A 14,717-nucleotide genomic window follows, 5' to 3' on the forward strand; every position below is an offset into this window, starting at 1 on the left:
TATACAATATACAATAAAAATGCAAGTACTAAAACTAAAAATACCCTATCAAATTAAACTTGAAAATGAAACCATAAAGAAAAACAAAATTATGAAAGTGAACCATAAAGCCAATATGTATTTCCACAGTTATATTACAAATGGTTTTTTACTGTGTAACAAAAATTTTATTGTATTAAATAATGTTATACTGGTTTAATATTGTATTAAAATTATTGTGTGTATTTAGTAAATACAAAACAGTTTTTAAAGTTGTTATTCAAGATATATCATACAAATACTACAAATATCCACTTCTTTTATTCGGATACTGGTTTAAAAAATGAATACTTATGTCTGAAAATTATGCATTACATGCTTAGCCATGACTTCCTCTTTACTACTTTTGATGATGTGTCTTAAACATTCAAATTATTGTAGCGCATGCAAATTTGTTTAATATATTTATGTACATACATTTCAGTAATCAATGAATATATTCTCTCTATAATGTAGTAAATGATAAACTATGGAACTGAATATTTAATTTTAAAATATTCATTCCTTTTTTATGCTAATAAAGTAGACAAAATAAAAAATATGGAAATTTATTTCACATAAACTTCAGCAAAATGTAATGATCTATACATAGATAATAAATGTGTAAGAAAAGTGAATACAAAATATTAAACAAGCTACAGTTATACTATACAATAAAGTTTACATCTGTCATAATTTGTAAGTACAAGAAAATGCAAAATCCTAAGTTTACATGAAAAATACACCTTTAAGAAAACCAACAGATTACAGAAACCACCTTTTGCAACATCAATCAATTTAATTTTAGAAAAACTTTAATCAATTTCTTTTATAAAATTATGTCAAACAAAGCCTTAGTACATCAGTTTGGGTTGTCTGTTCATAATTCTAATTTCTGCTTGTTTATAATTCTAATATTTTTTATCTAATGTAGATTAAAACTATCAATTAGCAAATATTACATGGATATCTATTATGCTATTATTTCAAACTGACAGTCCTCAGTGATGAATATTTTGAGCTATATATGTTTAGTAATTCATGGCATCAAATTAACGCTTATGCAGATTTTCTTATTTAAGGTGTCAAAACTTAATATTGGCTTAAATTTACCACATGAAAATGTTTCAGCACACTAAACAAGATTAGATATTCTTAATTAAATTAGTTAAATTTACCATCAGCTTATAAAAAAGTATTTCATGTATTGAAATTTCATAGCAAATTTGTTGTAATCAATTAAAGAAGTTGCAAGATAAAATTTATTTTGGCACTGGAATCAGTTTTTATCTCTTTAAATTTGTTTCTTGAACAAAACAAAATCTTCCCTATTTTCAAAGTTATCCTACTAAAATGCACTATTTCTTATTCCTACATGATATATTTATATGATTCCAAATATATTACAGACCTGAATAAGGCAATTATATATATCTTTTCTTAAAATAACCCGCTGAAAACATCACTCACCTATAGGCACAGCTTAGACATAAAAACATATAAAAGAATTTTTACCATTTATATCCTTCTTACATTTACGTTAAAAGAAAATCTATTTACTTAGCTTTACCTTAAACTGTAGTACCCCTTAGATAATTTAATATGTATAGGATATTTTCATTAAATTACTCTTATATATTTAAGATTGTCCATTCATACACAGGTCCTCCTCTTTCTTGTCTAGTTGTCATTTTATATGTAGGCCTTTTTATGTTCAAGTTAATACAATAAATAAAAAATATTTTGAATTATATTATATCCAACACATAACTCAAATTAGCAAAATTATGTATTAAGCTCATGTTTAAAGACATTACAAGACTTAAAATGTACCAAACAACATATACAGTAGAGAAGAAATTCTGTAACCCTACTCTGCATACTGAAAATGAAGGATTTAAGCTGATAAGAAATGAAAAATTCTTAAATAATGAAACTCAAGTATTTAAAACAAATTACAATTCTCATTGTTTATGAAAAAGTTAGTTACAAAGCATAATTTTATGGCATTAAAAACACTACAAAATTAAGAGCAATAAAAATGTCTTTAAACCCTAATATAAAACAACTATATCTGTATTGAACATTTTATCCATAAAGTAGTTTGTTAAAAATAATATTTCATAGATAATATGGATATGAAAGTGATTTAAAAACATTTTAATTTGGAGTTTGCACTTGAATCAATGTCCATTTCTTAATTTCAAACATAAGTAAAATACAGATAAAATTCTGGCAATAGCTATTATATCTGAAATATTTATATCTTAAAAGTGCAAAATTTTCTTAAAATACAAACTTATCCCCCCCCCTCCCTGAAAAGAAAATGCTGGAAATTTTCTTGCCTTCAAATAAAAAAAAAATTAATTTAAAAAAAAAACTCAAAACACTTATGAAAAATTAGTTTAGATAAAAAAAGGGGGGACTCAATTCTCTACATAAAATTAAACAATATTAAAAAATTAAAAATATAATAAATAAGAAAATTAAAAACTTACTTTAGAAAATTCATTACTCTCAGTAAAATACGGCAAAATTATTTCTTTTTCTTTCACTTTTAAATACTTCTAAAGGATGATTTTCTTGCTTGGCTGCTTTTTGTGCTTTCTTTTTTTACCTAAACATTTCTCTGTAACTTTATAATATTTGTATAGACCTCTGTGAAAACTAACACATACTTGTATGTTTCAAAACAAATATAAACCTCGTTATATTTCAAAACAAGACCTTCTTAGAACAAGATGCTTTCAGAATGGTGCCCTATTATAAAAGTGCCTACACTTTTTTGTAAGTCTTGCACTATTTGGAAAGAACCCTTCATAAGAGTGTTCTAGCATAAAAAATACCCATGCACTTAACCCATTAACCGCCAAAACTACAAGGAATGTTTCTTTTCTCATGAAAATAATAACAAATATTAAATTAAGCATTTATAGCATAAATTTACATTGAAAATAAAAAAAGAAATGCTCTTACTTGTGGAAAATGCGAGTGTTGCGTTCGTGCAACGTCAGCGGAATAAGACTACGGACATTTAGTGAGTAGGATTGTACTCGTGTGATGTTTCTTTCGAGTGGAGCGCAGGATTACTTTTTAGCTGTATAGCGTTTTATAAATCTACAAATCACTTTACTTGTAATTAATTTAATATTAAAATATACATTTTATTTCTTCTACAAATACAGAATATCTCAATTGAAAGATTCAAGCATGAAAAGCTTGATTACAATCATGATGTAAAGCTATATTACATACTTTGTATCTATAAACAGTTTGGCTATGGTACTCTTTACAAAGTTTTTTGTTATCAACGGACTTTACGATAAAATGTCTACCATCTCCATTCAATGGTTTTTGAATGCTGAATTTACTAGGTCTTTTTGCTGATCTATTTCCGGCTGATTCTACACTCTCAATAGGAGTTTGCAAAAGGAATAATGCATTCTCGCGTCTGAAATCTAAAAGAGACTTTATATTTCCAGCAGTAAAAAGTGGTGATATTTAGTAAATTTAGATACGGTCTCACCTCATATAAGTTATCAGTATTGTCAATTGAACTATTGTCAAATGCAAATTCTGCTTCATATTCCTGTACTGCAAACGTGATATCGATTCTCGTACAACAGGAACAGAAATGTCCTTATCAAAAGAACAATACATTTTTTCTTGAGGTAAAGAATGATATCCTGTAAGCAATAATATTCCAATAAATCTCCTCGTATAGGCTTCAGATGCAATAAATTTTGGGCATTTTTTTTTTTTTTTTTTTCCTTCTGAGCGTATATATTTGTCTGTTCAACGAGAAGAGAATAAATGTCTAAACCAAAAAGAAAAAAAAAATCGAAAATCTGTGCACTAGTTTTACCTTGTGTTTTGTCTTTTATAATTTTTCTTCTATCTCTTTCTTCATGTTCTTCCTGAGACATAAGTAACATTTCCTTTTTTATCCACTCCAAGATCTCAGTCTTCTGCTTTTTAAACTTTTTAGTATGACTATAACTGCTTTTAGAAGGCTGAAACTTACTTCTTACGTGAATTTCAACTTCCCCAGCAGTATCATTTGGTAAAATATCATTATCATTATTCAAAACATTGCCATTCCTTTCTTCTTCGTCAATACATTTTGCAATTTCTGGGGGAACAACAACAATATCAGTTTCATTTTGGTCATTATTAACATTATCATCATCTGTTTCTTTATCAAAAAATCTTTGAAGGGTTTCTTCTAATGTAAGGTACCTCGTTCTAGGCATTTTTAAACAACCAGAACATGAAACAGAACATCGAAAGGAAGGAGTGAAAAAGGAGATTGACTACCCGTTTCCTGCTGACGTTGCGTCAGCGCAACACCTGTTTTTTCTTCCTTCCTAAGACAAATATAAACATCTGACTGATGTAATGTTCTGATAAACAGTGACCTTGACTAAAAATAGATCACTCATAAAGACTGTGATTCTTTCGTTAAATATTTTCAGCAAAAATACCCGGTCGAAAATTTTGCTTAAAGTATGAAATTAATTATTATAAACAAAATGATTGTTGAAGGCGAATATTTTTTTACAGAAATAATCTTCATAATATTTCCTACACAAAATCATCTGCTGGTATAAAATATCTTAGGTAGTTATACTTATATACGCATTTATTTTCACCGTTGCATCAACGCAACACCAGCGGCTAATGGGTTAATGCAAATCACGTTTTCACTTGAGAGAAAGCAATGGTTCTTATGTATTATCCCACTGATTATAAAACTGTCACCAAGAAGTGCAGTTTAGTTAATAATGCATAATCATAATACGAGAGTGCGCCTTTAGCATCTACACTTTCATTTAATGTAACCCCAAATGATTCTTGATAGGCTACTTTTTGTTTTTAAAAAGAAAAACATAAATTAACTGTTACTGGTGTTCTTTTACTTGCATTCTGGAAAAAAAAAAAAAATGAATTCAAGGACTGTAGAATCACATTTGTGACTGCACTCCAGTTCATTTACAGCTGATCAAGAGAGAATGGAATGAGGAAAAACAGCTGAATATGACCAACAAAACAGTAGTTTGGAACAATCACCTATGGGAAGTGTGTACTCACAGGGTTCTAAACAGAGCTTCCAGTGAAACTGAAGGCCTAATAAAATAGTAAGAATCAATAAAATCTTTTTTATGAAGCACAATGAAGCAGGTCAAATATCTCTGCAGCAGTGGCTATTTGGTACATTGTGCATTACGTATCAGTATGTGGTACTGATGATTATTTTATTTAAGACTAGCCGCTACACGGCCAGCCTTCATCTGGCTTTTAAATGTACCAGAAAATGCCTAAAGAGAACACCAAACATTAAATTTAAAAGCTGCACAGAATTTTACTCTGCAGAACTTCTTCAAAAAAACCTACAAATTTCAATAAAAATATATTACATATGAAAAAAAGTTACAATGAAATAAGCAATATCCCTTAATATTAATTATCCTAATAAATAAGCTAACTTCCGGTTGTCTTCTATTGACAAATGTCCAGTATCCAAGAGTAACATTAAATTTAAAAACTGCAACAGAACTAGTGCCCTTATTTTTGCAGTCCTTATTTTCTATAACAGTGCTGATATCAGCAACAATGGCAACAGTGATATATCAGCAACAATGGCACACAGCCATTGTTGCTGATATAATGAGAGAGAATTATGGATTTGATGCGATTTCATCAAAAAACATAAAACAAAAAAATCTCATTCGAATTTTGAAAAATCGCTTCGAGGTGCACTGGCTCTTGCCTAGATGCACTTATGTACCAAATTTCGTAGCTTTAGGTCTATTAGCTTACGGGCAGCAGAAATGAAAGACACACCCATAGACAGACAGACTCTTCCTTTTATATATATAGAGAGAGATTTGCATACAGAAGTGCAGCTTAGAATTTTACAAGAGTAGTTTGCACAACTTTTGCAGGATCTCCACCAACTTTCATGGTTCAATAGTAACCAACTTTCATAGTTCGCAAAATAAGATGCAAGTGCCAAAGCAACCTTAATAACCAACTTTTGCAGCTGATGAGATAATATGCAAGTGGAGAAGCAACCTTCATAAAGGCATGGGTACCTTTGTCATGGGACATCACTATGGCAGAAAAGTTTTCGTTTCCTTTCCTAAACAATGTAGCAAACTCTTTGTCTTGGCATAAAAGTGACCACACATTCATGATTGTACAAGAAAGGGATCTAAATAAAGATGAAGGACACCTTTATGAAGATTTCTGTTTTTTAAAAAATGTAGCTGATATGCATAAAGCTGCATGCATCTTTAAATAGACCACTGGCATGAAGTGACTCTCCTAGAACACATGCTGAAAACAGACCTTCCCATATCATGCATTTTTGTATACAAGTCTGTGAACTGGCAAATACACAATGTCAACAATTGAATAAAATTCAGAATTGATTAAAGCTGTTATGATAAACTGGCAAGCAAGAAAATTACATCTATTGAAGAAATGACATCACAAACCCCCACAAAGTAGATTTCAGCCATGACTTCGAGAAGCATAACTGATGGCACATTAACACATTTTAGCCAATTTACAGATATACATACAAAAGCAATTCATGCTGGAGGGTACAATTTTCAAAACATGCTCTAAATAGACTTTAGAGCATGTTCTAAATAGACTTTAGAGCACTTTAGAGTTTAGTTCATTTAGAGCATGTTTCTCAAAACATGCTCTAAATAGATTTTGCATTTCACAACATATAATGAAAGCACAAGCTAGTGTTTATAAGGAACCACACAAATTTAAAATTAGGCAAAAAATGCAAGCTTGATATAAAATTTGTATGAAATTCTATCAATTTTGACAGCTGTCTGACATAAGTCTCTCATCTTTAGGAGTTAAAAGTTTCCCCAAAGGTAGAAAGCCCAACAAAAAATTTATAAGAAAAATTCCTTCACCAACTGAAGAAATTGCATACATACAACTATACAAATATTAAGAAAATTATTAAGAAATATTTTTCTTCAGTAATAAAACATTTGAATTTTCAAAGTAGTGGGAACAATAGAATTAGAATTAATGCCATTAAAAAGCATATTTTTTTTTAAATGTGAGAGGATGCAAATAAATAGAATAGAAAATCCTATTCACTAAATAAAAAATAAAATTTAAAAAAAAACTTATAAATATTTCTGTAAATATAAATATTAAAAACCACATAAATACTTAAAAAGCTGTTGAGAAAGAGTTTAGTTTAGTAATGAGAGATTCACCTTACATTAATTATATTTCATTAATTTTAAACAAGCAAGTTATGAAAACCTATAGATAAAAAGCAAATAATCAAAAACTTTCTGGTGATTATACCAGAAAACATGCATAACATTACAAAAATTTAAATTAAAACCTTACTATTTCAATAGATAAAAGTCATTTAGAAAAAGAATTCTCTTATACACAATACACAAAGCAACCTCTCCAACATATTTACAGTTCTAGATAATAATAATCTTCAGTGAAAATATTCAAATTAGAATGGTTAGAGAGGTGGTACGCAATCTAATGCCTATTTATGTTTTATGAAATAGTGGTCTCATTCAGAGGAGGTCATCAAGAAAGGTTTTTCCTGTATTTTAACTTTAGTCATTCACCTAGTATATCATTTTTTAATACAACACTTAAAAGAAAACTAAGAAAATTTTTAGAGGAATATTCTATTATTTCTTTTAGCTATTAATTTTGCAAATATGTCTGAATTACAAATTTGTGATCCGAAAATTTCATAATATCATTAACTCAAAATTATTTTGATTGTCATTCATGGAAGTAATTTTGATTAAAATTTGAAACTATGAACAATATTTTATGCAAAAATAAGTAACAATCAAGTGCTAACAATCATACAACACAACAAAGAAAACACAATATTTCTAACTACTTTCTCACTTAAAGAGTGTGTTCAAAGTATTTCATAGAAATACTTATCATAAAGCACCTTTTTGTTTTTTCATATACACAAATTGTGCAACATTAGTCTTCGTATTAGTAAAGCTAACATTTCAATATCTATAAAAATTCCAGACATGTATTGCGTTCATGCAATAAGATAATGTTATGAACCCACACTTTTTACCCACAAAGCAAGTACACTGAGATCTTTCTAACACAACTACTCCCAGTTCTAGACAATTTGGCTTGTGGATATAGTCATTATGACATAAAGAACATGACTCTTGATGAAGTTCAATAACAACTTTTAGTACCATCTCAGAAATATTAATCCCTCTAAAAAATTATCTTCTTAACAAAGTAGTTGCCAGTGCTATATTATTAAAAAATCATAACAAAAATCAAAATGCTCAAATGTTAAAATTCACAAAAGGAAGATTAGTCTTTAACTTAAAATATATATAGTATATAAAGAAGAATCACATAATAATCATTAAAAAATTACATTAATTTATAGTAATAAATAACAAGATAATAACACAATTTTTAAATTTCAACACCTTTTTAAACATGTGATTCTAATCAAAATCATAACAGAATATACAAATTTAAATTAAAATTTCAACGAAGCGTAAAAAATTAATCTATTATTCTTTTCAAGCTGTGCTAGTCTGGAAAAACAATGCAGTATCTTTTTGTCAAATTTCATTAACTGTAAACATCAAGCAGTGAAGAAAGGCACCTCTCGTATCTTGACACTAACAGGTCATTAACATGCTGAAACTTTAAATTAACAGTCCTCAGAGTTATGTGAAAAATCATTGCTCATGAAGATAAGCCTGCATCTTCAAATGATCAATGAAACTGCATTTCTTGAATCCACATGCCTGCTTCACCTAGGCATAGGAGGTTTATTAGCAGAAGGTGAAGAGTTTTTCAATGTGCTACAAAAAATAAAATAAAAGAAGAATTAAAAGCAGTTTTTAAAAGATTTAGTTTAAAGTTAAACATTTGCATCACATTTCAATGATACATGGTCAATACTTTTAACAATTTAACAGTACTTCAACATTAGAATCTTATTTGAATTACTTTATAATTAATTAAATAACATTTTAATATTTTGGCTCACACTTAATAATATAAATTTTAAAAGTAGGAGAATTATAAACTTACTTTTAATTATTCACTGCAAATATTTTTCATACAATACCATAATATACATGTCATTGCATTACATATAAAAAATTTACATCCTTTTTTAAATATTTTTTAATACAGAGAATTTACATCTAAACTGAGGGATTAAATTGCAATAATGTAGTTTGTCATTTTAGAATATGCAACTGGCTGAAACCAAGTATAGTTTGTCTGAACATAGTTTATGTGCTCAGTTTCAGCCTGTGCTTGAGATATATCACTTCATTACCTACAAATAACATTAAAAAAGTATGTACATATATGTCATATTGTGGCAGTCAGGCACAGGGATGATGAAGCTTGGCATCAGAATCCAGATGTTGTTATGGCAAGTAAGGCATCCAATGACGACAGAGAAGAAGTTAGCTGTTTTGATTCTACATCTTCATTCAATTCAAATGGCAGATTATTATTTTAAACGAAATTCTCTAAACTAGGTATCCAATAATGGTTTAAATAAAAATAAGGTTCAATTTAGGATTTTGATGTCATAACTATTCTAACAAAGGGAAGAGTAAACGACAGAGAAGTACAGAGTCTTGTAGCAGCGGTAGTAGGAAGCAGACTGACTAAAAATGACGTGAACTGTGCATTTATAGTAGCGGTTATATAACATACCAGAATGTTCTCGAAAGTACTGGTCTGGGGAAAGATCCTGAAATTGCGGAAAGTTAATTAGAGGTTGCCTGTTTGCGCAGAGAAAAGCCATCATATTTTTTTATGTTTTACATATATACATAATATAAATGGCAATGTCCTACTATTTTTCTGTCACAGAGATAAAATAAGCTTTTGCTTATTAGATTTCATCTTCTGAAAATAACTATATTACAGTAAGACCCTGCTTAACGCGGGGGATACGTTCCATCAAAGTTGAGCGTAATGCGAAACAGCGCTAAACGAGGCTATCTTTACATGTAAATATTGGGGTTAGGGGAAGATGGCTAGGAAATAGGAAATTGGTTAGGTATTAAATTTAAAAAGTATGTTTTTTTTAATAAAAATAAAACCAAACATTTATTTCTTAAAGCCCAAATTAATACCACATTATTATTTCTTGCAAAAATAAAAACAAAATATAAATAACAAAACGAATATTCTTAAAAAAAAAATAAATAAATAAAATTCTAAGTCAGTCATATTTAGTTAGCCTTCCGCGTTTTCAGTGTTCTGCCTTTTTGTGACAAAAGCATCTAATGTTGTTTGCCTTTTTCTTTTGCGTTGTTCTCTTAAAAGTTCTTCATAAACGGATAGAGCATCTCTTAACACCACGCCTTACTTTTGAGCTCCTGTCAAAATTCGTATCATTTTCAATGAATTGATCCATTATTTCAGTTATGGTAGACAAACTCCTTTTTACAAACGCCATCGAAAGTTCTTCTTGCTCTTCTTCTGAATCACTGCTGTCAACATTTTTGTTTTCTTCTTGTTCAGTTAATTCCTTGAGCTCATCATTAGAAAGACTAGCCGCTGCTTCTTGAAATATTTCTTCGACATCTTCCACATTTACCCCTTCAAAATATGTCTGTACAATACTGCACCAAACAAGAAATACAAGTACACTCTTTCGGATATGTATTTGAAACCTATCGCTGCATAATATTTCGGGAATCCCCGTATGCTGCGAGCGATTTCGTGGAATCCCCGGGTTGAAATAAAAGAGTGCTAAACCGAAATAGCGCTAAACGAAACAGCGTTAAGCGGGGTCTTACTGTATTTATTTTCTAAGATTGGCTTTAGAAGTTACAGTAAAATTCATTAAATATTTTTAACATCCATAAGCAATGTTTTGTCACATTTGAAGATTTGGTGTAAATGAAATAAAGAAGTGAAATAAGCTTTTATTAAATTTCTAACTTTTAACATCCATAAGCAATGTTTTGTCCATTATTGAAGATTTAGCGTAAATGGAATAAAGAAGTAAAATAAGCTTTTATTAAATTCCATCTTTGAACATGAACATGTTCAGACATTGCTCCTTAATTTCTAAAACTGGCTCTTGTTTAGCAACTACAACAAAATTTCAAAATCAATATTTTTCTTACTAAAGCAATTCTCTTGTCCAGGAAAACAGACTAGACACAGCTACTGCAAAACATTAATGAATGTTTGACCAAAACTTTAATGTTTTAAGGTTTTAAGGTCACTTTAAATGTTTTAAGGTTTTGGAAATGTTTGAACTTTTCAGCTTGCTGTTTGTAGCTAACTTATATCTCAGCATTTCCAATGCTAAAACAGAAATTGGCTAACAAATTGCTATGTTTGATGTCCCTTATATATTTCTTCCAATGTTGAAATTTGCTGATGAAAGTCTCCATGCTCACTGCTCATATTATCCACAAAGAAATTCAAATGAGAATGGATAATATGTATTTTCAGCTAACATTCAACACCCAGTCTTTTCATACAATGTAATAAAATTCTCCACTTTTTGTTTGTAATTCTTCGCTCTTCTGTTCCTTAGAAAATCTTCACGCACTTGTCGAAATGGATTTCATGCTGTTTGTTTACAACCACCAAGTTCATATTGAAACTGATAATCATGTAACAAACCTGAAATCTGACCAATGTCCTTTTCTTTTCTCAGATACGGAAATTTGCGGCATAAGCATGCCAAATGCATGGCTATTTTTCTGCAGTGCCTTCACAAGGTCTCATAAAAATGGGGCTTTGTAAAGACTTTATGGGGCTTTGTTTTGAATCTTCACATAAAAATTCAACCCCTTTTTTATGTGAATATAAATGGAAATAAGGGGAAGCAATATCTGCATTGGATGCACAACAGGTTATAAAGTAACAATTTTCATACCAGGTATAAAGGATGTATGTGGAGGCTAGTCCTTTTTTGTAACATTAATTTGTGCCACAAGTACAGCACTCACATAGGAAACAACAATAATTTGTAAAATCTTTTAGTAAACCCAGCAAAATTACAATAACCTTAAACTCACAGAACTATCCTATTCCAGGTCGAATTTCTTTCATGTTATGAGAACATGAAAGAAACATTATGAGAACATCTTATACACTTATGAGAAGATCAGCTGTATAGACAAAAAGTTTTGAAGAAAAAATATTACCATTATGAAGCAAACGTGTTGTCTTCTATTTTATGTGATTCTGAAAACACTGGCACTGGAACCATGTGGAATCAATCATAAATGAGGTCAAAAATAGATCTGAAAACACTAAACTGTTTTTTTTTTTTTTTTTTTTTTTTTTTACATCACTGCGAATAAATAAAACTAAACAGAAATAGCAGATTGTTGTATGATCAGTAAGCTCACACTATGCCATGGGCACCCCAAACTTCATATGGCAAACTCTCCCATATGGCCCCACATGAAAGGTAGAAGAACAGGGGGTACAGCATGTGAGGAGCCCAAAGTGGGTCATGCTCTCCCACTCTGCATAAAAAGTACAAGAAGGAACGTCTTTTTGGTTCAGAAGTAATGGCACAATTTCTATATTAAAATTCACTTGTATATGAAACAAAACCTATTTGGCTTAATGCAGCAGATATATTATTAGCACTTTAACACAAAGATTTTAAAGTATATAAAATGTAAAAATCCTAATTACAACACAAAATGTCAAGGTTCTTTGAAATGGTGCTTACATATGCTCACATTCTTGAAAACTGACTAATCATCCTCCTAAATAGAAGGAATATTACAACAGAGTACTATGAAATATTAGGCTGCCAAATACCCACCAATGTTCAAGTTATAGAATAAATTTCCCTTTTGTCGTGTTTGTTTTGACATCCGACACCACTGTTTTGATTGCAGCTGATAAAAGTGTGTTAAATATGTATTTATGTTTTTCATTTCAATTAAAATCAGAACACACTGCTCCCTAATTTTCTATGTATTGGTGCTTATTTCACATCATTTATATAGTTGCACCCCTCCCCCATACGCAGCAGGGTTGCAGGGCATTACTCACACCAATTAAAATTACTTTGTTAATCTCACTGAGTGATTACTTTGTGAATATTTCCCTAAATGTTGCCATGTTAATGGGACACAGTCAGACACATAGCAGCATTTCCTTATATAATCAGATTGTTATATAGAAACAACCATCTGATTTTCCGTTACACCAAAAATGATAACCAACTGAAATATTTTAGTGTCATATCATGATCAGCAACCTCTTCATAAATAAAGTATGAGCCAAAGATCCTGCAAACTCATTCATTACAAAAACTATCATAAAATGTATATCTGCAAAATATTTCATAAAGTCTAAAAACTTTTTTCTGAGTTTGTAGCCCGCATTTAATACATGATTAATAACTTATTTTGCTACAAATATAAGTTTCAAAACAATTTACAATGTAGAAATGAATCAACAAGGAAGGAGCAGAGATATAGAACATCTGCAAGGATTTCAACCTGTATAATTTTATTTAATAATCCATTTGGAAAAACTTTGTATTTGAATCACCTTTAACAATGCTTAGTGAAATGTAATGGATTGCTGGCTGCTAGTTACATATCTGTAAATATTACATCACTGTTCTGTGACTAATGAAAACTACATACCGTATTTGATGCATACAAGATGCACTTTTTTTCCTAAATTTGGTCTCAGAAAAAGTTACCTGCGTCTTATACGTGAAGGTAATTGCATTCAATAATTGTTTATTTGGCTTTTACGAAACGTGAGAACTAAAAGGAAACAACGCTATTGAAACTTTTTTCCCTTGTGTGTGGTCGTCTAAATAAGGGTGCGTCTTATATGCTGTCAAATACGGTATCCTTTTACTTTTTAAATCTCTCTTTCATTCCCAGAAAAATAAATGTTTAAAAAAAAACTGAAAGTATATTATGCTGCTGTTCACATTTTTTGCGTGGGAAAAAAAAAGAAAGTCATTATTTGATCCTAATTTTACTCATTGAAGTAGATTTAATTAAGATTAGATCTACTTCAGTACAGTACAGTACAGTGCATCTTATATGCCGTCAAATAGGGTATCATTTTACTTTTTAAATCTTTAAAATATCATTTTACTTTTTCATTCTCAGAAAATTAAATGTTTAAAAAAAACTGAAAGTATATTATGCTGCTGTTCACATTTTTTGCGTGAAAAAAATCATAATTTTACTCACTGAAGTAAATTTAATTAAGATTATTTTAAACAACAAGAGAAATAAAATATACCATTTAATTAATTATTTCAAATATTTAGTTTTGCAGTCCACATAATATTAAACCATTCTTTCAAATTTGTTTTTGACTTTGAGAATTCTGATAGGTGTTGCATGGTTTGGTTTGGTTTTGTTCATTTAATTACGGCAAAGCATACTAGGGCTATCTGCCTAAGGGAAGCGATGCCTTTGTGGAGGACTTTCTAAGGGAAACTGGCTCGTATACACGTTACACAGGGAAAAACCACGAAAACACCCATGCAGCCAGCCCATTCGCGGGATTTGAATCTCGGACCGAACTACCAGTGTTCAGCAACTTTATTGCTTGGCCGCTAGTGGGCCTGAGCATTGCATGGAACCACAGAGTTCTACAGACTGTCGTAAGAAGACCGCTGTGAAACATTTTGCGCT

At 30.1% G+C, this 14,717-nt stretch overlaps 1 protein-coding gene across 2 annotated transcripts in view; it reads right to left on the reverse strand.

Annotated features, from left to right (window-relative positions):
* Positions 1-571: 571 nt before the first annotated feature.
* Positions 572-14,717, reverse strand: part of LOC118190868 (dual specificity protein phosphatase CDC14C-like) — a 405,013-nt gene continuing 390,867 nt past the window's right edge. For both annotated transcript variants that reach the window (XM_085812594.1, XM_085812595.1), the window contains one exon: positions 572-8,894. In XM_085812594.1, the coding sequence (XP_085668720.1) occupies positions 8,843-8,894 (52 nt within the window). In that variant the 3' untranslated portion in view covers positions 572-8,842. The remainder of the gene's footprint in view (positions 8,895-14,717) is intronic.

This window comes from Stegodyphus dumicola, chromosome 3 (assembly GCF_044657685.1).
Source record: "Stegodyphus dumicola isolate Sdum_Otavi_A_Nest chromosome 3, ASM4465768v1".
NCBI lineage: Eukaryota > Metazoa > Arthropoda > Arachnida > Araneae > Eresidae > Stegodyphus > Stegodyphus dumicola.